Source organism: Pollachius pollachius (assembly GCF_949987615.1).
Source record: "Pollachius pollachius genome assembly, chromosome: 18".
Taxonomy (NCBI): domain Eukaryota; kingdom Metazoa; phylum Chordata; class Actinopteri; order Gadiformes; family Gadidae; genus Pollachius; species Pollachius pollachius.
This window is the reverse complement of record NC_136951.1, coordinates 1,805,617-1,832,152: the sequence shown is the minus strand read 5'-3', so window position 1 is coordinate 1,832,152 and position 26,536 is coordinate 1,805,617. Positions and strand designations below refer to the sequence as shown.

Genomic DNA, 26,536 nt, shown 5'->3' with positions numbered 1-26,536 from the left:
TCACGACGTTCGTAGGATTGTAACTGTCTACTGACACGGTGCTGAAATGGGCTCCGTAGGAGGGGGAGACGCAGGAATGTTGCAGGAAAATGGGGTTAAAAAGCGTTCAATTATCTCCCCATCAAGGCCAACAGCAGAGTAGCCTTTATGAAAAGAATAGACTGCAATAATAAGAATGCTAAAGATATTAAAACACAATTGATTAGGCCTAGGCCGACATATGTATCAGTCCTAATCCTGAATGCAGTGTGCGTACATTTGTTCACAGCATTTTCCCCCCTGAAATAATTCCATATTACAAAAATCTAAAATAGCTTGTGTGACAACTACATTTATCTTAATGTGCTGATTCCTGAATCATGCTTTGCGCAGCAAAGCCCGCTTTATCTTATTCCGGTTTCATTGATTGGTGCGCACTCTCTAGTCTAGAATATTTGTAGACATTAAAAATGCAACGTTCCATTCATTCATTATCATTCAAACGCAGATGCTAGGCATTGGCACACGACTATTGCTGACCCGATTAGGAGAGCTTGGTCTAGATCATGCACAAATTTGTTGGGCAGGATGATGCAGGCTATAGCCTAAGTCTTTTTACACTGCAAGCCGGTTCGGTCGCAGCTTGGCACGCCCGGCGATTTCACCTTATGTCAAGTTTCCTGTGTAAAACCGAGGGGGTCAAATCCCCCGTTCATCAAGGCGCGGGCTTTCTTGGTTCACTGGAGAAGGTGGGGCTGCGCACAGAGTCTAGACCTCTTTAGAATAATTTGTATTATTGCAAAATCCCGAATGTTTTAATTTTTTTATGAATGAAGACACCCGAATCCAACAATGAGTTAACGTCTGAGTGTAGACAAACGCGATTAACTATGGTCAGGGATGTTGGTTACTGTCTAGACACAGCCAAATAAATAGTGAACTTCATCACAGCCTCACTGAAGCGCTCACAGTGCTTAATGCAAACAATCGCAACAAAAAACGCCTGCAGAAATTATCCGACACCTGCTGGTCTCAGCATGAGACTTCTGCCATTAATCAATATGAGGACATTTACACCACGATGGTTGAATTAAAATCAGAGAGAAAGCAAGTGCAGCTCCAAAGCGACCTCCCACACAAGAGCAATGGAATCATTAGATTTTATTATATATAGTAATTACAGCTTATGTGTTTGATCCTACTTCCTAGTGGCTATGTATGGTAATTACAGCTTATGTGTTCGATCCTACTTCCTAGTGGCTATGTATGGTAATTACAGCTTATGTGTTCGATCCTACTTCCTAGTGGCTATGTATGGTTGCCCATGTGCTTAAAATACGTAACAACATTGACCGCTATGCAATTCACTAACAGGGTAATATTATATAGCCTATCTATGGTATCAATAGCGAATCAGTTGCACCTTGCTAATGGTTGAATACTACAACAATTACAATGTAGGATTTGCTACAGACTCACAGACAGCATTACTTATTTTAATCTAAAAGCCTACCTGTTTTGAAAATAGTCCAACACACTACGTTTCGATTCCACCCGAGGCTTCATTAAAATGATTTTCTAAATTTTGGTCATCAACAAGGTTGTAAAGTAGTAACTTCGGGCACATCTGTCAAAATAAATGTTTTTTTCTTCCGACGTGTTTACGATCTTTCATGCCGAACTGACAGGGACATTCTCCGTCGCCGGAGGAGCTGCTCCACCAGCGGCAGCGGGAGTCTGCCTACGTCAACAACAAAAGCAGCGGCGTGTTCCGGCGCAAATGATACATGGTGCTATCTTACAGATCAATAAACTAGTTGCGCAACTGACCGACAAATACGTGGGCCCCGTTTCCCGAAAGCATCGTTAGCCTAAGTGGATCGTGAAGTGCGTCGTACGAGCATCGTACAGTTTTCACACCGTTTCCCGAAAGCATCGTTGGTGACGAACGTCGTGAAAACGCTCGTAGCTAATGAGGACTCCAGGGGTACTCGTAGGATGCTAAGAGCATCGTTAGCCTACTATAGCCTCAGTGGCGTCACCAGCGGACATTCCGTGTATTGGATGCGTTTTATTAAAACACATCCAGTACCACGGAATGCCCAGCTGGCACAATTTCGCAACCAAAAACAGTGGTTACCGCCGATATATTACTCATAGACTACTGTTAGATTTAAACAGCAAAGATGGAGACATGTTAGAAGTCAACAACAACTTCATTTATTGCAGCAATTTAAAATTCCAAAAATACATGCGCAGCCGAAATGTACCCATCAAACGCCACGTCACAAGGCATATAATAAAATTAAATGATTCCATTGCTCTTGTGTGGGAGGTCGCTTTCGAGCTGCACTTGCTGTCTCCCTCTGATTTTAATTCATTCAATTCGCCTTCCCCAGTGAACCAAGAAAGCCCGCACCGTGACGAACGGGGGATTTGATCCCATCGGTGTTACACAGGAAACTAATATAAGAAGGTGAAGTCGCCGGGCGTGCCAAGCTGCGACCGAACCGGCTTGGCAGTGTAAAAAGACCTAAAGCCTACTTCATCCTGCCCAACAATATGGGCAGGATCTAGATCAAGCTCTCCTAATCAGGTCAGCAATAGCCGTGTTTCAATGCCTAATTGAATGATAATGAATGAATGTAACGTTGCATTTTTAATGTCTACAAATATTCTAGAGTAGAGAGTGTGCGCCAATCAATGAAACCTTATGCGGAATCAGATAAAGTCGGCTCTCTTTGCTGCGCAAAGTATGTTTCAGAAATCAGCACATATAAATGTTCAGATAAATGTAGTTGTCACACAAGCTATTTTGGATTTTTGTAATACGGAATTATTTCAGGGGGGGAAATGCTGTGAAAAAATGATTGCACAGTGCGTTTAGTATTAGGACTGATATAGTATATGTCGGCCTAAGCCTAATAAATTGTGTTTTAATATCTTTAGCATTCATATTATTGCAGTCTATTCTTTTCGTAGGCTACTCTACTGCTGCCCTTTTAACCCCATTTTCCTGCAACATTCCTGCGTCTCCCCCTCCTACGGAGCCCGTTTCAGCACCGTGTCAGTGGACAGGTACAATCCTACGAACGTCGTGCGTGCAGTGAACGCGCGTTCATGTTAAGAGGAGATTCGGGAAACGCTCCAAAGAAATTCACGATGGTTCGCAAGATCCATCGTGAGAACGATTGTACGAGCGAAGATCCATCGTTATCGGGAAACGAGGCCCAGGACTGACACCGCGATTCACAATAGCCCTTTTATTGGCACACACGAACATAGCATTCCAACGCACACACGAACATAATATTCCAACGCTTTCATGATGCCACCTGCAACACACAAACATACAATACAACATTACGAGAAGGCTGGTCATGGGACACAATACAAACATCTCACGAACAAGGACAAGACATTATAAATACACACGTTGGGGTTGAGCTGGCTTCCGGGTTCCAGAGGATTGGGGAGGACCAGACGTGAAGTCCGGAAGAACATTTGTGCGTTGTGGGTGTGGCGTCAGACGGGCAGGGATCAAGTGTGTGGGATGAGAGGGGTGTTTGGGGTACTTGGGGAATATTTAAGGTGTCAGAGAAATTATGTATAAGAATGCTTACTAGACCAACATGTTTTGAGTAATGTCTGTGTTAATTAGGTGTGGTGATATTTAAATCGAAAATTTGTATTTGTTTTGTGAATTGAATTGCAGGTGTTATGGGTCAGGCCATGAGGGTTATATTTGGGGCCAAAACAGGTCTGTGAGGTAGTAGGGTCTGAGGTGAGCTTGTGGCAACACCTAGCTCTTTGACAAGCCAATGGCTAAATGGAAATGGCAGAGTGGAGGACGGTTAGTTTTTTGGTGTTGCTTATTGACGATATTCTGAAGTATAATTATTAATTGAGAGTTATTCTTTGTGGATTTTTTTTGCCTCCTGACAGGCATATTTACCTGCGGCTACGGAGAATAAAACAGGTCAACTGCCTTTGCCCAAACCTCTGTCACACTGCCTTCAGTTGTTCCACCACCGCAAGGCTAGCCAGGCAACAGTCCCCCATACTGATAGTTATATATTACTAATAAATTAATTAAGCTTAACCACCTTTATTATAAGGGAAACCACGCTGATAGCTATATATTACTAATATATTAATTAAGCTTAATCAACTTCATTTCAAGGGTCCTATGAGGAGTGGTTCATTTTGGGATAGGCAGAAGCACAGTTTAATAATAATTAGTTAAATAATAATATGTCCTTAACTTTTATATTAACATATAGTTTGTGAATAAACATTTAACATTTAAATAATGTCAGAAATAACTGTTAATTACTGTTAGTTAACTATTACAAATATTAATACAATATTAGTTAATAGATTGTTTTCTATTTGTTAAAACATTAACATACAGATTGTATGCAAACAACTAATATTTAATTAATGATGAAAAAACTATTAACTTGTGCCAAATATATATTTTAGTAACAATTAACAAATATTAACAAAGGGTTAGGTAATGACTAGTTTGCTATTTATTATGGCACCTTATTATAAAGTGTTACCAAGCACCTTAGTGAAATAAACTCAGTGTAATAACAGCTAAGGCAGCAACATACCTAACTAAAGTGAAATAAAGCACGGTCTCGTGTGTGGGCAAGATCGCAAATTGTACATTGGCTACCTGACGTGAGAGTTGAAGATGTTTTTTTAAAAAAAAAAATACCAGAAGAATGCGTCATTGAGATAAAACATCTCTTCAAGTGACCTGGCCAAGACAGGCAGCAGTAGCCTACAGTCACACATAGCCTACACACAAAACATCAGACAAATAAAACAACTTAGCAGGAGGGAGGGGGGGTATCAATATCACAAGACATTTCAAGGAGGAGGGTAATATTACGCTTGAGCAACAAAGTGTAAAGACATTTCGGGAGCCTCAAGGAGAAAAGTAATATTACATTTGTGTAGTCTTGTCGTGGACTCTATAGACATAATTCACCATACTGTGTTATTGACATGTTTTCGTTCTGTGTTATAGGGACGCTGTCTCTTTAAGTTTGTCCGACTTGTTTTTTGATTTGCCGGTCGGCGCGATGTATGAATTTCTTTTATATGAAAAAATAAAATGTATCTGCCGTTACGTTGTCGACGAGAGAAATTGTCTCTTAAATTATTTTTATCTCAATTTCTTCAGTCTATAGATAGAACGTCTTACCTGGAGAGTTTGTCAACGGCGGGGCCGTTAAAACAGTCGGAACAGGGAAGGGGGGGATATCAGTATCGCAAGACATTGCGGGATGCGGAAGGAGGTGGGTAATATTGTAAAATAAAGTGTAGTCTATAGACATAACGTCTCAGCTTGGTGAGTGTGTCAACAGTGGGGCTGTTATCTTGATATTGCCGTTGTCTTGCAACATCTGCATCCACGCGTACGTGTGTGCGGTGTGTGTGTGTGAGTCCGGTGCGTGCTGTGTGTGTGTGTGTGTGTGTGTGTGTGTGTGTGTGTGTGTGTGTGTGTGTGTGTGTGTGTGTGTGTGTGTGTGTGTGTGTGTGTGTGTGTGCTACGGGCTGCTTGGCACATGCGCATTTGACCAAGTGTGGAGGAGTAACTTGTCAGACAGGCCTGCTATTATATAGTAGTAAGATATAATAGATTAAGGCTGAATAGTGTAGCAGTTGGACTTTCCATTTCCCAATTTCTGCAGACTCGCATGTATCTGGCCTCTCTTTGGATGGCCATGTACTAATTTGGAAGAGCATGTACTAATATACGGTAATTAACAGTAGTACAGTGATTACAAAAACAAGTGAGTACAAAAACAAGGTGAAACCAGAATAAACCCCAAAATAAACAACCGTTTGACATGTTCCCATTACATGTGATCACTGATCAGGAGGTTACGGTTGGATCCTGGTTTTAGGAGTTGAACCCCTCCCAGATTGCAGACTGCTCACAGAACACGTCATCTTGGGAAGAGCTCAGGCTGAGTCAAACCATGAATATTTCACTACCTGCAGGACCCTGCGTATGTGTATGTGTGTGTGTGTGTGTGTGTGTGTGTGTGTGTGTGTCTGTCTGTGTGTGTGTGTGTGTGTTTACCCAACAACCACTCAGAAGGCACTTTAGTTGTCATGACAGCCCCCCCGTTTTGAGATGATGGGATGCTCGAGGGAGGGGAGGGGGGGGGGGGGGGGGGCAGAGTAGAAGTGAGCAAGAGAGAGAGAGAGAAAGAACAAGAGCAAATGACAGCATGCGGACAAGAGAGTCTGACAGGCAGTTAAACAAAAGAGAATGTGTGGGAGAGAATGAGACAGAGAGAGAGAGACAGAGACAGAGACAGAGGCAGAGAGAGGGAGAGAAATTAAGAATGAAGGTTTTCTTTAATGGAGGATTCCACACCTCTCCCTCCCTGTGAAGTAATGTTTCCAAACTCTGTGTTATGTTGTCATGATCATGGAGGTCGTTTGGAAAAAACGATAAAGGCCCTCCTTTGAAAGAAATAACTGACGGTAATGAGTTGTTCATAACACACTGTTACACTGAAAGCTGTTATTGTAAAGCCAGTGAAGTTCCTGTTGTACAGCAGAAATCACTAGAAAATGCATTTCCTGCAGAAAATGCGGTGAGTGCTGTAGTACAAAGTGAGGTTGAAATATTTTTTAATAAAGCCACATAAATTAAGATATAAAGAAACGTTAAATGGCTTAAATCAAGTGAAGGGATTTGAACGAAAGTTCAAAAGTGTTGTAAACAATGGAGTAAACAATGTAAACATGCACACCATTTAAGAAAAAGTAAATGGTTGGAAACAAATAAAGTTAACGCTGAATGAAAAGCACAAAGCCTTGCTAAAAATGCAGAAATGTAAAATGAATTGAACTGAAGAATCTGAAACGTCAAATGAATTGCCCTGCACTGTGTGCGCGTGTGTGTGTGTGTGTGTGTGTGTGTGTGTGTGTGTGTGTGTGTGTGTGTGTGTGTGTGTGTGTGTGTGTGTGTGTGTGTGTGTGTGTGTGTGTGTGTGTGTGTGTGTGTGTGTGTGTGTGTGTCTTTAAGAGAATAGCGAGCCGGTGCGTGGTTAAAAGTAGCTCAATAGAGTGGGAAAAACCGCCCAATCTGGCAACACTGCTGAACGTCATCACGCTCCAGCTCAAAGTAAATCAATGAGACCAACTGAAAACGAAGCCGGTATGAAACTAAAACTGTGATTCTGAATAAAATTTAAATGATATCAAAATTCCGTTTGGATATTATTGAAGATACAATTGTGTCGATTTGTTAAATGGTTTGAACGAAGGTAAACGTTTGAAAATTGATTTAGTTAAGTCTTAAATAGTTAAAGTACCAGAGCTCTGCCGTCCTCCCATTGTCTCTCATGTTAAAAAATAATATTTTAAAAGTAGAATATCTTAGAAAGTAGTCTCTAGGTGAAAAATTGAGGAAGGAGATAGGTCCCAAAGTTTGTAGAGAATAATAAAGAAAGAAAGAAAGAAAGAAAGAAAGAAAGAAAGAAAGAAAGAAAGAAAGAAAGAATAAAACTTATGAAGAACAATAGTTGAGCGCTGCATGCAGCACTCACCTAATTAAAGGAGAATTGGACCGGTGGAAACATGAATCTGTTCCATCTACCAAGCTGATACCGCAAAACAGCTTGAAAATCAATTTCACACAACATTTCTAGTGAAGAGTATTAGATGGTGAATTCATTAGTGAATTACTCCTCGTTTGTATTTCTTTCGAAATGGTGAACTTTTGCATGGTATCGGGATGTTCAAGCAGGACAAGGAAAGGACAAGCAGTAAGTTGTCATCTCCTACAAAGAGATTTGGAGCGTTGCTAGCAGTGGCTACGGGCAATCACTCATCCAAAGTTTGGAGAAGACACAGCCATGAAAGCCGTAAAACAAAAGAAGGTTTGCAGTCTCCATTTCAAGCCGGAAGACTTCGAATTCAATGTCCTGGGAATGAAGAGAGACGCTCTTTTTTTTGCAATTCCGTCGATATTTACCTTTCCATATGACGATGAACAGCCTGGGATGTCTGGAACTAGCAGCGCTAAATGCATTTGCCTGGAAGTAAGACTCACTCGACTATATTACTGATAACACACACTGATACAGTAGTTTGCAGTAAAGCAGCACATCTCATATGAGTTGTATGGCTGTTTACAAAGTAAATCTGCCTTCTTCTTTCGTATGTTTTTGTCGCATGTTGTTCTAATGTGCCGGCGACTCTAAAACTCGACTCCTCAGCAGTGAAGAAGCAAAGTTGGTAATGTAGCGTTAGATAGACTAGCTATGTTCTATATACGTTTGCTGTTATCAATGTTTCATGATGTTTTACGTGTGCTAGTTTGATGTTATTAAAATGTTTATTGAACGTATCGCATTTCAGACTCAAACGACGTCTGCTGCAGCTTTGTTCTCGTCTTCAGAAGATGATGAGGAACACCAGTCAGCACCAATGATGTCAACACCAGTCAAGAATCCTCCCTCTGTCCAAGCACAGTTTGTAAGTTTGTACAGCATATTGTCTCTAATGGAATTATAAAACTACTGTATGATTAAAATTTGTGGAATTTAACATTGAAAATAAACCTCTTGTTGGTTTTATAGTCACCATACCTAAATACACCAGGCCTCAAAACCAGTGCCAGTAGCCTTGAAGTTGGTGAAACCAACGAAAGCTTTTAGCCTGAGTCTACCCTCACACCCATATCGGCGTCGTCATCAGAAGATGAAGGTGTAAAGTACTGGCGTGAAAAGAAGATCATTGTTAATGAATCCAGCCTCATGTCACTATTCAAATTTTGCCAGATGTGCAGGAAACCGATTTCATCTAAGACCATCTTTGATTCTGGGGCACAGAGGACGGTGAGATCTTTCATAGTGCTCTCCTAAAATACCTCCCCAAACACCAGGCCTTCTCATATGATGGAATGAGGGAGAGGTGCTACCTCGCTATCCTAGAGCACAATGAAAACATTGTGAAAAGGAAACAAGACACCACAGTGACAGGAGAGCACAGGCACCACCAATCCGGCCCAGCTTGAGCCATTCCGGGCTCCTCGTCCGCGACAGACAGGTCTTCTGCCTCGGCTGTAGCAGCCGCAGCGGCCGCCTCCTGTTCCTCTAACAGCTTCAGCCGCTCGTCGCTATATTGCGGGTCGTAAAGGTAGCCACGAACATCTGATTCGAGCATCAGATCTTCGAAATCCCCATCTTCTATATCAGATCCAGTACCTTCTGCCATTGCGTTATTTCACAGCTTTCTCCACAGCGTCTGTTAGCTTTAGCTTCAGACGCTGTGGATGTTAGTTTCTGTTGGTGAAGTCCCAGCCACTGGCACTGATCTAATAGGTCTGTAGAGTCAGTGGGTCCCAACCCCTATAGGGGGTGGGATTAGTGTTTGTAGTCTTACGAGAATCCTCCCCTCTTACACTTACACTAAGATCTGGGATTTCCTTATTTCATTTAATTTCTCTATAGGATGATTTCATGACTTTAGTCTATCTATAGCCGTTTTCACACATGTTCTCACATATTCGCCTCATTTGTACATCAGGAGATTCGGCCCTGAGAATGATTCACACTTGATTCTTTATATGCAGACGATTGTATGCCGTTCAGACATCAGTAGCATCAACGTGGGGTTTAGGGGGGTGGGCTTGCAAGGGGCGGGATATGACATAGGGTCTACATTCGCAAGAAGCGGGATAAGTGCGGCTGCTGTCACTCAAGTCAGTTTTGGTTTGACCACAGACAGCACGGAGGCAGAATCGGCAGAACTCATCGCGATCATCTTAAATATTGCTGCAACGATGCATCATATATTCAGTTGTATTCACAACACCCAAAGCATCAATCGATGAAAGATTAAGAGCGTGAAAGAGAGCATTTTTTTTTGCCTCATTTCACATTAAACAAACACTGGGACAAATGTAATTGATTTCTGTGTTTAACTGAGAACATAGGGAGTAGAAGGCCGAACTGTTTTTTTTTTAAAAAAAAACTCATTCAGCAAACAAAAGGCAACAGGCTGATTATCATTTATAGCGCTTTTCCACCGGATGGTGCGGGTCTGTTCAGTCTGCAAAGGTGCACGGGTGGCGTTTCACACGCCAAAAGTGGGCGTGATCCGGACTGAGCCGTATTGAGCCTTACTCGTCGCGCAGCACTCCTCCGTTGGGATACTGGGACACCTGAAAGGGTGCCGGCAAGTTCGAGCTACACACGCCGTCCTTTCATTGGTCGACAGAATCTAAAAGATAGTTCTTATCATAACTGTGAAAGCAAACATAGTACAATAAATTACAATACATTCAGTAATGTTCACAGCTGCACTCGTCTATAGAAAATGTTTTTTTTAATTATTATTATTTACAACAGCTGAACATAATAGGGTCCCGGCCATCTGTTCCCTGTTTTCTCAGTTAACCACAGAAATCAACTACATTTGTCCCAGTGCTCTCTTTCTCCGGTAACACAGTCATTCGCAACACCTTTCTTCTTCATAATTTATACTATTTATCTCTAACTCATGCTCCAATCTTTCATCGATCGATGCTTTGGATGTTGTGGAGGCCCGTTCCGCCTCCATGCTGTCTTTGGTCAAACCAAAACAAACTAGAGTGACAGCCGCCGCCCTCATCCCGCCTCTTGCGAACTCAGACCCTACGTCATATCCCACTCCTTGCAAGTCTCCCCTCCTAAACCCCCGTTGATTCTACTTATGTCTGGACAACATCGATGACCATATATAAAGCATCAAGTGTGAATCCCCTTCAGGGCTGAATCTCCTGATATACAAATGCGGCAAAAATGCGAAGAAAATGTGTGAAAACGGCTATTGTGATGATATCATGATTCTAGTCTCTCTGTGATGGTGTCAGGATTCTAGTCTCTGTAATGATTCCAGTCTCTGCGTGATGATGTCATGATTCAGGTGTCTGTGATGAGGTCATGATTCCGGTCTCTGTGTGTTCCTGCAGACAGCAGCACCAGTAGACTAGTGCTGCTGTTAGACTGATGGCACTGCGGGGATGTGGGCTTAAACTTCCCGGGTGACAAATTATCTGGTTTTACTTCACATCATTCTTCATCTCCCCCTCACACACACTTAAACAGGACTTTAACAAGAAGCATTATGCTGCAAACACTGCTGGCACCCAACATACATCTGGCCTAATGAGCCTCGCTCATAAATCTGCAGCCAGCGCTGCAGAATCCATCCAGATGTCTTCTCATATGTGCATTGCGCATGTGTGTGGATCTGTCCCCTTAACTGCTTTGACTGTCTGTTATTCTTTTTTATCTATCTATGGTCTCCTTTTGCTCTTCCGCCAGGGGAATACTGATCAGTAAATTCATCTTGATTCTCTTTTGCAGCTTTTTGCACCCAGTAGATCCACTAGTTATTGAGCTCCTGTCCTGTACCGCTGTCTCGTACTGTGTGGATGTTGTCCTTGTGTTGTTAATGGGATGTCTACCTGTATTCATGTACCATCATGTGACCCTGGATGCAAACCATGTCCACATAACAAACAAAGGAAAGATAAGGTATCGTCCATCTGTCGGTCCGTCCTTCTATCAATCTGTCGATCCATCTGTCAGGCGCGGCTATGAGGACATGGTCTTGTGGAAACACATCGGGCCAAGCTTCCTTGGTCAGTACCATGTTACACAACAAACACCATGCGGTGCATGACTCCTCGTCAGAGGGCTGGCAACCCAGTGAGGTGGCGTGTGTGTACTTCCAGAGACCAGATTGTCTACCACACACACAGACCAGACTTTCTACCACACACACAGGCCAGACTGTCTCCCACATACAAAGACCAGACTGTCTACCACAGACACATACCAGACTGTCTACCACAAACACAGACCAGTCTATCTACCACACACACAAGGAACATCGCCAGAATCGACTCTGGTTCTAGGCAGTAGGACTACACTATTCACTAGGAGAGCCATCTAGAAACAGTACTACATTAACTACCCTATGGAACCCGATACAGGGTCATATACTCCTATAGAAGGGGTTCAATCATGGGATCTGAAGGTCCATAAAAGAAGCCCACCGTCTTTGTACTTCTTGACCAGAATTCTAGAATAACCAGTCACAATTATTCTCTTTATATATAGCGAAAGAGCAACAAGATGTGAAACCCTCCTATATACCACTTTAGAAACCCAAGATAACCTAGAAATATAACTCTAAAGAACTCTATAGAATCGTGTGTAGCCTACAGTGGCTATTTTGTTTCTAAACAATAGCTTGCTGGGGGTTCTGAATGCCGATTTCCCCTTTTCAATTCCACCACCCAGCGAGGGTTTGTAAACAAGATGGCCGCTAGGTGAATAAGAACCAACAAAGAACTTCCAACTAAACTGTGTCCACAAGCCCCAAGAATATTCCCGCAGGGGGCGGGTGTGGGCGGATGTCTGGAAGTCTTCCTGGCAACTCGACGCTCACCAGAGCAGGCACACCTCCTATGATGACAGCCTGGCGAAGCCTCTGGATCCAGTTTGTCATGTGGAGCTGTGACAACCGACAGGCAGCCCAACAGGACGGCGGAGTCATGGGAAGAGGACTTAAGGAGGAAAGAGGACCCCCCCTCGACCATGTGAGCAGGAGAGGAGCTGCAGGGAAAGTAAGATCTGGGTGGTGTATACACAAGGAGCTTCATTAGCTTATATGATTATTTGATATAGACTAATGTATTACACTCCACAACATAAATACAACTACTGTCAGTGCACTGGAAGTTTACTTTATTCATTCGCTATAGCGACTTGAGTCATAAAAATAATTTAAAAGGGATATTTTGTTATACTCTCCACTACCACTACCAAACTTCCCCTTGGGATGAATGAAGTATCCATCTACACCAGGGATGGGCAACTTTTATGATTAAGGGGGCCAACAATTTTCATCATCACCATCAGAGGGCCAAATGAGGGCCTCACTTCAACTAGTCACGGACAGGGGTCTTGGGGTCCGCCCCACGCACTCCCTCCCCCTAGCTAGGAGAGACAGACTACCTATCTCTATACAGTAGCTAAAATAGAGACATGCTACCTATCTCTATACAGTAGCTAAAATAGAGACATGCTACCTATCTCTATACAGTAGCTAGTAGAGACAGACTACCTATCTCTATACAGTAGCTAGTAGAGACAGGCTACCTATCTCTATACAGTAGCTAGTAGAGACATGCTACCTATCTCTATACAGTAGCTAGTAGAGACAGGCTACCTATCTCTATACAGTAGCTAGTAGAGACAGGCTACCTATCTCTATACAGTAGCTAGTAGAGACATGCTACATATCTCTATACAGTAGCTAGTAGAGACAGGCTACCTATCTCTATACAGTAGCTAGTAGAGACAGGCTACCTATCTCTATACAGTAGCTAGTAGAGACAGACTACATATTTCTATACAGTAGCTAAAATAGAGACAAGCTACATATCTCTATACAGTAGCTAGTAGAGACATGCTACATATCTCTATACAGTAGCTAGGAGAGACAGACTACATATTTCTATACAGTAGCTAGTAGAGACATGCTACCTATCTCTATACAGTAGCTAGTAGAGACAGGCTACCTATCTCTATACAGTAGCTAGTAGAGACATGCTACATATCTCTATACAGTAGCTGGAGAGACAGACTACATATTTCTATACAGTAGCTAGTAGAGACAGACTACCTATCTCTATACAGTAGCTAGTAGAGACATGCTACCTATCTCTATACAGTAGCTAGTAGAGACAGACTACCTATCTCTATACAGTAGCTAGTAGAGACAGACTACCTATCTCTATACAGTAGCTAGTAGAGACAGACTACCTATCTCTATACAGTTGCGATTGTGTCTGTCCCCATCTCCACCAAAGCCAAATATAGTGCAGCTCTTCCTCAGTTCTTGATTTTACAACGTTTGATGAAACTAACTGATGGTCTCTGAACCAAGTGGAGCTTCAACCTGAAGAAGTCCTGCTTTCAAAGGATTTCATGTTCTCAAAGTGTTCATATTCATGTTATCATTGTAGGGAATTAATGAACTCTATAGAACAGGTTGGAATGCTGTATAACCCTACATAGCTGTACAGAACCCTGCAGAACCCTGCAGAACCCTGCAGACCCGGGCCAGGCCCCTCAGGGTGGAGGCGATCCAGTGTGTGCTGTCTCTCTACACAGAGTTGGTGTTTCCCAGCGAATGTTTTCCATAAATAGAGATGTACTTTTCACAATACGGACACTCAGAGAAGCCCCCGGGGGAAGAGAGAGGTAGAGCCGAGAGAGAGAAGGGTTTATATATATATATATATATATATATATATATATATATATATATATATATATATATATATATATATATATATATATTTATATATATGAGAGAGAGAGAGCGAGAGAGAGAGAGAGAGAGAGAGAGAGAGAGAGAGAGAGAGAGAGAGAGAGAGAGAGAGAGAGAGAGAGAGAGAGAGAGAGAATATACAGGCAAGCAGACAGTGGTGTGTGTTGTGGGAGAAATATTTGCTAGAAACATAGAACCCAAGGCAGACAGAGAAAGGCAAAGAGAAAGAGAGAGACTGAGAGAGAGACAGTGACAGAGACAGAGTGCACAAGAGTGAGAGCAAGACAGAGAAAGTACAAGTGAGAGGAAGCTAGAAAGAGAGGGTGTCAGCGAGAATGATAGAAAGTTAGTTAAGTGATAGAAAGAGGCTTAGGTGAAGATAGCAATGGAGAGAGATTAAGAGATGGAGAGGCAAAGTGAGAGAGACGGAGTGCTAGGAGGAGAGAGACAGGGCCAGAGAGAGAAAGAGAGAGATAGAGACAGAGATGCTGAAAGGAAGAGGAGAAGATGACCCAGAGTGGCCCCAAATTTTTGTGTCTTGGATAAAACGTTCAGAAAGGTATAGAAGTAACAGCAAAAACCAGCAGCTCGGCCCGAAGCATTTTATATAGTGTATGATTTATTATATATCAGGTAAAAGTTTTTATGGATATGATATCCTTTTGGTGTGCTCATACACAGTTGGCCTTGGCTGTATTCATCACCATCACAGGATGTAAGTGAATCAGCACTGGGCTTAACAGAGGCAAAAAATGCATCATTGCATGTTGATGCATCTAAGCGGGTCGTCTGCAGGAGTCTAGAATATGGATACCATTCTGTGATTCCACTCATCAACTGATCTAACTTTGAACATCGGAAGAAGAAACCACATGCTTAAGTACTTGAGTTTGATCGCCAGTATATCGATAATCAATGCTCTATCCAGTGATCGATATGATTTGTTCTTAATTTGATGATATTAACTGTAGATAGGGAGGAGGCAGAGTGGACGTGTGTGTGTGTGTGTGTGTGTGTGTGTGTGTGTGTGTGTACTGATTTGTTTTGTGAAGAAGAGTAATTACACCAGTTTTGGTATGTTTACTAACCAGACAAACAAAGGAGATATGATGTCATAATGGAAATGCTGGGATGAGCACACACACACACACACACACACACACACACACACACACACACACACACACACACACACACACACACACACACAAAGGGGGGAGCGGAAGAGGAAGGGAAAAAGGTTCAAACACACAACCCACCCTCATTGTCCAACACAGAGGGAGAGAGAGAACTCAGAAAAGATTGGGGGAGAGGGTAGGGGTAATCGAAGAGAAAGATCTGGACTGAAAAAGAGGAGTGGGGGAACTGCAAAATGATTATGCGAGAGAGAGAGAGAGAGAGAGAGAGAGAGAGAGAGAGAGAGAGAGAGAGAGAGAGAGAGAGAGAGAGCTGTCACGCCTATCACTCTATCGCCCGATCTGCATATGAAACTGTTTCAAACACACTCTTGTAGCGGCACTAATTGCGAGAAGGGTTGATGTGTGTGTGTGGTGTGTGTGTGTGTGTGTGTGTGTGTGTGTGTGTGTGTGTGTGTGTGTGTGTGTGTGTGTGTGTGTGTGTCTGTGTGTGTGTGTCTCTGCGTATGTGTGTGTGCGCTTGTGTGCTCTACGCTGCTCTCCCGTGTCACTCTGCTTACAAACCGTCCCCTGCACAAACGATATGACTAATTAAAAATCATCATCTCATACACGCTCAACGGAGGGGCCTTTTTGTTCCCAGGATATTTTCCATTGACACACCATCTGCACCGAATAATTACCACAAACATCAACAAACACACTAAACAGCGCCGCTGACTGCTCCCGACCATGCCTGGGAAAAGGGAATCTGCTGATGTACTATGTTAATATATACTAGGTTAATATATACTATGTTAATATCTATGATAATGAAGAAATGAAGGCAAACGAGAGAGGGCAACTCTGCTCTTTGGAGTGGCAGGTGATCGGTGGTTGCTGGTTGAATCCCCGGGTGAGCTCTTATAGCAGACGGACTTGTTATCAGCTCCTGACCAGCTCCTACTGACGAGCACACACATGCTAACGCATGCCTTGGTTTGTGTTAGCATGCGTGCACACACTCAAGCAGACACCTCTCTATGGTACCAAACGATCAATTCAATCAATTAAACATAAGGAATTTCAAAGTTGCACAATTACCTTGACATGTGCCGTTGACCTCCTCAAACCCTGGCTGGCACACGCATTTCCCGATGGGCACCAGCCACTCCCCTTCCGCGCTGCAATGCATCCTGGGAGCCTCATCGAGCGCCAGGGAGTTGTTGACGCAGCGGCCCACTACCTCCACGAGCTGGGACGCCTCTGAGCCCGGGATGGTGTCGGGGAAGCGGGCCAGGCTCCGCACCAGCAGCGGGCAGCGCTTGTAGAAGACCCTCACGGAGACCAGCGCGATGCAGGCGCCCAGGTCCTGGAAGGCTAGGTAAAAGCCTTTCCGGGTCAGAGGCCCCAGGTCCCGGACCTCCGTGTTGAGCTTCATGACGCGGTCGCCCAGGTCCAGCTCAGTGAAGCTCTCGTCGGCCGCGATGGTGTCGATCTTGGCGTAGCGCGCCTCCTTGGTGGCTCGCTCCTCCTCCTCCTGCTCCTCCTCCATGGCGGTCACCCCCGCCATCTGCCTCTCCTCCTCCTTCTCCTCCTCCTCCTCCCCATCACTCTCGTAATAGTACAAGTTAAAGGTCTCCTTGCAGGTGCCCGACCCCCCTGGCAGACTGCTGCAGTCCCTCAGGGTGAACTTGAGCTCGATGAAGACTCGCTGGGCCCCCTGGGTCTGCGTCCAGCCCGTGTGGAGCCAGTTGTTCTGGTTGGGCTCCAGCACCCGGCACACCTGGTAGGTGTGGATGGGAGCGTAGTCCTCGTCCACCTCCCCTATCTCCTCCCACTGGGGAGGAAGGGTGAGGGGGGAGAGAGGGGGGGAGGAAGTTTGAGTTGTATAGCAAAAGCTTTTGTCCAAAGGGGATTACATTCAGAGCGGGTCAGGCTTCGAACATTGGGGATCAAACCCAGAACCTTCAACTTCACTATCCTCTCGCCCCCAAAGAAAGAGAAAAAATAAAAAATAGACTGTAAGAGAGAAAGAGTAAGAGTAAGGGCCGTGTTGCGCTGGATCTTGCATCCAGCGCAATTGACTTTTACACTGACACATGTGTCGTTGCTAGTTTGCAACTGGCGCAGAGCGTTCTTTACCCTCCACCGCCATGCGTCGGTAAATTAGGGAACGATCTTGCGCCCCTAGGGACGGTTTGGCGAAAGGAGGAGGCGTTCCCTGGTGCTCTTTTGCAGTTTCAGAAACCACTTGTGCCACAAACCAGGAAATACCTGGTTTAAAGTCAGTGGCGCGTTGTTCAGATGCTATTTTAAGGGCGCATGCATAATGTTGCTTGTGCACCTCGCGCATACACTTTGCTTCTCTCATCTACCTAGCCGCACATTCTTGGTTAATGATTTGGGAAAGAACAGCTGATACAGCGGTAATAAGTTGTACTTTTAAATCAATGCATCTGCAAACACCGTACAGCAAACACATCTTTTTTTGACACAGACATCGTGTACAAGCCGATACATTTTAGGATTGATGAGTATTTGATCTTGAGAAAACATTGTTTTACCGCGAGTGAGTGTTAAAAAGAATGTGAATGCGGGCGCGTGTGTGTGTATGTGTAAAATAATTAATGAATGCCGGCGCGCGTGTGTGAGTCCATCTGTTTAAACACACGCAAACTAAACACGTAACGCATAATACAGTCCATGGCAATGTATATTAACGGGGGGACACATGCATATTAGGAACACAAGTCGAAAACAATAATGGATACAATACTGGTAAGAAACGATGTTTGTTAATGTATTGCGTATATCATTAAATAGAACCACAGTTACCGCATATCATATGTGTGTTAAGTTTTCTTTGCCGAAATTTATTTGAGGACTCAGTATTTCTGAAGTTGTGGAAGAAAACGCTATTCTATGTGTGAATTAGGCCATATATTAGAGCCATTTGAAGTCTCATCGGAGACTGCAAACGCGCTGTCAAAATATCAACTCGTCGGATTCAAATGCGCTCATGGCCCTTAAAGGGGATGGGAGATGGCACTCTCATTGGTTTATTGCACGTTACGCCCAAACCACACCTACGGGTACTTAGGCTATTTCAGACCAACCTTTTTTAGATTTGCACCAGTTGCAAGTCATTTATCCGCCGGTAAAATAGCAACATCGCCATAGAACCGCCCACAAAGCTTCTTGCGTTCGGCGCTTCTGACTTGCGTTTCAGACCGTTAAAATAGGGCCCTAAGAGTTAATGAAAAAAGAGAGAGCGAGAGAGAGATATTACCTTGTTGTTCTGTGTTTTGTATTGCTTCTTGTGTTTTTATCACTTTTATTTTCAAGAGATTAAAGAGAGAAGGAGGAGGAGGAGGACAGATAAGGTCAGAGTTCAGCAGGGCCTTAACTGATAACAGTACTTAGTGTCAGAGTAGTCAGAATAGATCCGGAACAACTGTCAAGAGTAGTTTTCGGATCTAACTCTTATTGGTTAGATCCGATCCGTTGAAATGTCTGTGCGTGTGTGTGAGTGAGTGTGTGTGACACAAATTAAGCCTCTTATTGGTTAGGTCTCAGACAACAGCTTGCACTATACTTACAGTACTTACGTACAATGGTATAGTCTCTCTCTCATTCCCTCCTTCTCAGATCACATACTTGAGCCATAACGTTTTAATGTGCCTGTCTTTTCGTGTTCATGTTTGAATGTGTACGTTATGTATAAGTGCGCAGCATCTATATGTAAATGTAAGGTTTGTGTGTGCTGTGTATGTGTGTGTGTGTGTGTGTGTGTGTGTGTGTGTGTGTGTGTGTGTGTGTGTGTGTGTGTGTGTGTGTGTGTGTGTGTGTGTGTGTGTACATGCGTACGTGGGTGCTTGGGTGCTGTGTCTGCATGCGTTGTGGCAACCCATCTCTGGCACAGTGCCCCTGGAGGCCCAGGGGGCAGGTTGTGGAGGCGGTGTTTTCCCACAGATGGCACCAGTCAGAGCACTGGTACCAATCATTGAAATGCGGAGCACCTGAGGAGCAGGGGGGAAGAAGCATGCTTCCACATTCACTCAGGGCTCTCCTGGTTCGCGTGTGCGGAGGGACAAGTGTCCGTGGGTGACGTGATTCCACCCGGAGGAACAAGACTGTGGATTCCTCCAAAGCTGGGTTTTGTGTGGTTTAATAGTAATATAATCTATGTTTGAATAAAAGTGCCATCTCGGCTTTAAGTAAGCTCCGGTTCGTGTGCTGATTGGAAGGAGGCGGCTCACTGCCCCAGCCGGGTAGCATGACGGAGCCGGGCAGTAGAGCAGCTCCTTCCTGTCCCTCCAGGTCACGTCCTCCTCAGCACACAGCCTCACCTGTTCCTCAACACCTCATCTTGTGCTCTCTTAACACGCATTCCTCCTCTTCCCTTCCCCCCTGCTCTTTGTCACTGCAAATTAACGACAGTAAATTTAAATATTGTAGCGTATGTAGACCATATATTTTGAAACTTATTGTATATCTCTTTAACTCATGTTACTGTCCTGTACATTCTGCTGTTAAACTCTGTTTAACAAAGTACCTAACCATAGATAAAAAATCATAACAAAGCATCTTAAAGCATCTATTCTCATACTCCAACCTCCAATCTAAAGTACGGTAAAGAACGGAAATCGAGGGGCCACAGTAAAACAAGATCTGCATTCTCAGTCCATCCTCTGTTGCCTTTCTCCCCGATAGGTTTTTGTTTCATCCTCTTTATCACAATGGATGAATCCCTAACTCTTGATCAGCTGTGGGCGGGTCCTCCCTGAGACATGCATGGCTGACAGAAGTCCAGCCAATCAGGAGCCTGGGAGGCGATGGCCTGTGCTGTGTTCTAATTTTCATACTTCCATGAGTACAGTTAAACATAGTACACTATCCGCACTCACTAAGTGGGCTAATTTTCAGATGTCCGTGTTGTTCCAAATTGAATACTCCGTGGTGCACTGACCGGAAATTACGATCACGACTGCCGCCGCGGCTCCTCCCCCGCAATAAACATCCCGCTTTGAACGGTGAACTCTTTACGCCTAGCAGCTACATAAAGCTATAAAAGCTTTAAAAACTACAAAATGACTATTAATGCAGGCTATGTGGAAAATGCGCCAACTTTGGCTCAGCCTGGCTCCGCCCTCTTCCGCTACGTAGCTAAGATGGCTGTCGTTGAGTACGAGAAGTGTACATCGATCCACACTTCGCGATTTGACAGTTTTGAGTACACCATCCGGGTCCTTTCAGTAGACTTATTTTCTCCCGATCTGAATTGGAATGCCCTACGTACTCAAACTAAGGCTAGTAAGTACGGATAGTATGGATATTGGAACACGGCACTGGTGTACAGTACAACATGGTGGTTATGGAGGAGATGTCGAACTTTCACAAAACCAAGGTTGTTTCAGTGATAAACATCTAAGAAGCTGCCAAAGTCCACAGAAGCTCCTGTAGAAATAGTGCAAAGGAAAGCAGAACAGAGGTGAAGGAAGGATGTTGAGAGTGAGAGAGCCAGACAGAGAGAGAGAGAGAGAGATGGAGAGTTATTAAGAGAGAGAGATGAAGGTGAAACCCCAGGAGGGAAAAGGGGATGAAACAAGCCACGGATCAGAGGGCGGCAGAGATCTGCTGTTTCTCTAACGTCTTTCTTTGCATCCTCCACTGTGTGTGTGTGTGTGTGTGTGTGTGTGTGTGTGTATATCTTATTCCTGTGTATTTGTATGACTATACAGAGTATGTGTGATAGATAGATAGATAGATAGATAGATAGATAGATAGATAGATAGATAGATAGATAGATAGATAGATAGATAGATAGATAGATAGATAGATAGATAGATAGATAGATAGATAGATAGATAGATAGATAGATAGATAGATAGAGAGAGAGAGAGAGAGAGAGAGAGAGGATCTCTCTCTCACTCGCTCGCTAACACAACACAAAACCCAATAAAAAGCCTTAATGGCCAACATGACTTTAGGTCGATATTAAATAAAAGTGCTGAGCTGGGCGTTCCGACTCAATCTCAGACACAAAGAACAGCGCTTGCTGAGCTTCCTTTCTCTGTGTGCCTGACGCTCTCTCTGACTGAGAGGAGATCATCTCATTGTTCTACTAACACACAGGATTCCTGCAAAAGCAATTTGAGTAGATTGGTGTTTGATGGCGACGGAGGCGTTGGTGATGGGAGAGGAGATGGTGGGTAAAGTGGTGGGTGGGCAGGATTAAGTGAGCATTTCATTAGAGAATGAATGCAGATGTGTTGTTTGAACACACACACACACACACACACACACACACTTACTCCCCACCTCCATCATCATTCCCATCTCCACCACTACCTCCGCACTTCATCCATCATCTTCTTCATCATCCCCACCTCCACCACCACCTCTGCACTTCCTTAATCTTCGCCAAGGCCCAGAATGAGTCCGTGACCAGGGGAACGGAAGAACAACGAGAACGTCCATCAGAAGCTCCAGAAACACCAGCTCAGCACTGCTGGCTGACAGCTGCTGCCGCGGAGCAGCAGCTGTGACTGAGACCTGAGATCAAATGCTCCTGCAACCCACTTCCCAGAGGAACACAAACCAAGCGCTCCCAATCCTTAGTTTGCTCTTTTACTGCCACGGACGGTTGGGAGAGAGAGGAGGGAGAGGAGAAATGGGGTCTCTTTGGAAAGGTAGCCAAGAGGTGAAAGCCATGAGTGAATTAACTCTCCTAAATTCCACCCCTAGGTTGGGAATAATATATTCCATGGCGGTTTCAATACCTAATTCATAAATTCAGTCTGATGCACTAATGAACCGAGAGTGTAGAGGTGAAAATCACCTTTGACCTTGCAGATCAAGAGGCACTGTCCCCTGCAAGGAGATCCAAACCACTGGGATAAGTGCTAGGAGGCACATGGGATTCTTCCGGCTGTGATCTTGCTACAGAGCCAGGAGTGGCTCAGCGGGGGGCCCGGCATCCAGAGGGGTGCAGGTTTGATCTTCCAGAAGTGCTAAAGGGTCCTTGCGCAAGACATCATATCCTGCTGAGCCGGTGGTGTTATTGTGAGTTTGTGGTGTACAGTAATTTATAGTACAGTCGCAGTGAATTTGGAGGTGAAATAGGAATCCCGTTCTTAAGCACACCACAATCAATCATGTGGAAAACTGTCCCAGATTGACGCAATGGAGAGGCAAAGCTTTCAATTCCATGTTTAGCTGTGGAAAAAGTGTACAAGCCTGAATGGCCCTGGGACTCACATTGGGAAGGTGTGTGTGTGTTCAGATTTGGGTTCAGAACATTGGGGCATGTTGATGAAGCACTCACCCCGTTCTTTGGATACGCCACCCAGCCAAGGTCCCCCGTCACAGAGCGCGAGTCCAGGAGGTTCACTGTCAAACACAAAATAACAACAGAGGTGAGGAATATTGTAAGATTCAAATGTTGTACGACCTAGCATGTTGGATACTCTACACGTTATGTAGGGTATGATTGGGTAGGAGTTTGGATCCCAAACCCAAATTAGATTTTTGGGCCAGGGGCCAGGTAGGGCCCTAACAAGGCAAACACCTGGCCTGCTATTAACACCTTCCAGCTGTTCCTTGCTCCAGCCCTGAAACAAAAGACGAGTGTGCATTCATCATGCTGGCTCTGGTCTTTGGAACCGTCTCGCTCAACTCAATGAATCAGATGTATGGGTTGATGTTTTTCAGGAGCACCTAAAAACTATTAATTGGTTTTCATTTTCTGCAATTTTTATAGGCGAGCCATTATACAAAGTTGTATCTGTTTTATGCCTATTTTGATTACTTAGCACAACATTACTCATTATGCGTTACTTACTTACTAACTACTAACTTCATTTCCCCATTTCTTCTCCTAGAGACATTCCTCACCTAGCCTCCTTGTTGGTGATTTCACTGGATAAACCGTCCATAATCTCAGCAAATCATAAAGACAAGCATTCAGGAGGTATTCAGTTTTCATCTCCATTGATATGTCCTGGTTTCCCCCCAACTAACCAATATGACCTTTATGGCTCTGGTCAGGCTCAACACACACACACACACACACACACACACACACACACACACTCCTTGGCACACAGAGCCAGTATATGGCGGGCTGTAAAACCACACCGCCCATTACCATTGACATCCATGTTCACTGAGAGGAATACACACCCCTTATCCCCCCCACCCACACACACACACACACACACACACACACACACACACACACACACACACACACACACACACACACACACACACACACACACACACACACACACACACACACACACACACACCTCACCTTGCAAGAATTTTTCAACTCTGCAGAGAATAATATAATATATCCTCAGGAGGTGATTACAAGTCTAATTAGGCCATAAAGTAGAGATATGTGAAGCGGAACTAGATCTCCCCCTCCCCTCCTCCTCCCCTCCATGTCTCCTTTCAATCACATTCTACTTTAGAAATACACAACAACAGTGAACACGTCGCTTTTGTCCAAATGTTCTTTCACGCCTGTAACTGAACATGCGTTTAACCAAAGGATTCATCCTCGGCCCAAGACTGGAATTAAAATCTTCCCAATCGCTCGCAGACCAGTCAAACAGTTTTGAAAAGCAGAGGGAAGTTATAGCCAACAAATGGATCAATTCAAATAAAAAGTGACTCTCTTCGGGCAAGTTGGTTTGGCAGCTTGGCGTAGTGCCTCAGCCGATGAAAACTGACCGTAAACCAAACCTCCCATCGACCACGGACACGTTTATCAAGAATCAATAAGCTATAGAAGGTAGCGCGCAATTTAACAATTTATGAAGATCTATCTATAACTATTTTGTTAATAATGTCTGACAGCAAAAAATGACAGCGTTTCGACGGCCTCTTTATTGACTTTGAATAAGCTTATTAAGGAGGATCCACTTGAGTCATCTACACGCAGTTCCCTGAGAAAGGAAGGGAAGCAGACAACGGAAAAGCACTTGACAGCTTCTCTAGTGCGTTGAAAAGAAGGGCTCCGTACAGGACAGTGTGCGTTCCTACATCGCCGTGTGTGTGGCCGGCATGTCTAGGGGTCACAACGACAGTGATTGCCCGTTTATTGGGATCTTTCTCTTACGAAACAACACGACATCAAACACATCAGTGGTAAATGATTGATGCCTTGACGCTATTTATAGCTACAGGAAAGACAATGGAGTAACGAATGTGGTGAGACTGCGGAGTCGGACCATTGTTGAATGAAACATCTGAAACATTGTAACATGCACTTCATTGCACGAATAAACCCATTTTCTGATGGTGTGATTGGAGGAAGCACGTAATAAAGAGTTGAGGTGACGCGTTGGTTAATGGACAGTTGGGGACTAATGGAGTATTTGGACACAATCAGACCAGACTGGTTGAGCTGCAACAATAAAGAGCGCACGGCGCAGCGAACAACCCGCGCGATGAGGAGGCGCACTCAGGGCCCGGGCCGTGTGCTATAACAGACCCAGACAAAGGCGCTTATTTCAAGCCGTTTATATATTGTTCAGAGCGCGGAACACAGAGCGGGAGACTAGGGGAACCCACCAGGGGAACCCTCTTAACCACTCCATCCTCCTCGGCCGGTTCAGCTCCAGCTGCCCGCGGCGGGTTGGCAGTCTGGTGGTCCTCGACGTCACAGTGTATTATTAACACCTGGTTTTTATTTATTAAGGGCTGCATATTGAGTTGGTCATGTGTTCATCAGGGCTAACGGCGGGTTAACATGATGTCATGAGTCTGGAGGAGCCTCGGAGTTTGGGTCTGGATCGAAGCCACAGAACGCACCAAGCTGTAACTCGTCATGTGCGTGATACGGCCGAGGGAAAAAACGTCCAAAACACACGTTTAATCAGGTGTCAGTGGTCATCATCAAGTCATGATCTGAGGAACTAATTCGCATCCGTTGTCTGTCAAACGGAATCGGTGCTTTTGTCCAAGCCGAGTGATTGTCGTCATCATTGGGGGTGAAACTCAGGTCCAACCCCACGGACGTGGGCTCCAGACCCAAAAGGACACTCGTAATTTGGCGTATATGGTGTATGTGTGTTACCTTGATTCGCAGGGATACACCAAGCTCCGAGCACCGCTAGACTCCAGACCCAGATCCACAGCCCCAACCACACACAACTCCGTGGGGATCGCATGGCTCATCCGCAAAACGAAACGGGCTTAATCCAAAAGAAAGAAAAAGGCTACGGTCAGCAAAGAGCGGTGATCGGTAAGGAAATCATCTGCCTGGTTATTCCGGTCGGCGTGATCGAATCTCAGTTGTGTCGTGGCTGAGCAGACCTGAGCGCCCAGGGTTTGGAGAGGCGGGCACCGCACGGCGGGGTGCCAATCTGAGCACTGGAGGGCGGAGTGAACGAGCGTCACAGTCCAATCAGGCCGGGCAATCCACAGGTGAGTTTTTACTCAAAGCGCAAGGCTCCCGGGCGGAGGCACGCACGGAAGACAGTTTTGGTTGCAGTTGCTCTGATAACGCTCTGCTGCGTCGTCCGCAGCGACCCGCAACCTTCACTGACCACTGGTTCTTACAGCATTACTCTCTCTCTTTCTCCGTCTGTCTCCATTTTTCTAAATCCTCTTTACGCACATGCGCACGCACACACACCAATACCGACCCCCCCCCCCACACACACACACACATACACACACTAGGCATTAAGTACTACATGGGTTCGATCCCTGTCTTCAGTATAACCTGTAGTATCCCCTCCCCCCATACACACACACACACACACACACACACACACACACACACACACACACACACACACACACACACATGCAAACACGTATACACACACATACACACGCATGCACACACACACACAGGCACACACACGCAAACACAGGGCGGTCTGGTTGTGAGGACTGTGTGTTTGGTGCCCTCCAGGGGGTCCGGACCAGAGAGGGAGGGGAGTCCTTCAGCTCTAGTCTCCTGTCCCCCAAGAACGTGACAGTGAGGCAGATGCAAGGTCACCCATTAACCACACACACACACGCACACACACACGCACACACACACA

The 26,536-nt window shown here is 44.7% G+C and overlaps 1 protein-coding gene across 1 annotated transcript in view; it reads right to left on the bottom strand.

Annotated features, from left to right (window-relative positions):
• epha5 (EPH receptor A5) overlaps nt 1-25,651 on the bottom strand; it is a gene marked incomplete at both ends in the record, with an annotated part of 54,071 nt that extends 28,420 nt beyond the window's left edge. Inside the window, 3 exons of the mRNA XM_079756203.1 lie at nt 16,569-17,304; nt 22,795-22,859; nt 25,558-25,651. Coding sequence (XP_079612329.1) covers nt 16,569-17,304; nt 22,795-22,859; nt 25,558-25,651 — 895 coding nt within the window. The remainder of the gene's footprint in view (nt 1-16,568; nt 17,305-22,794; nt 22,860-25,557) is intronic.
• Between the last annotated feature and the right edge of the window lie 885 nt (nt 25,652-26,536).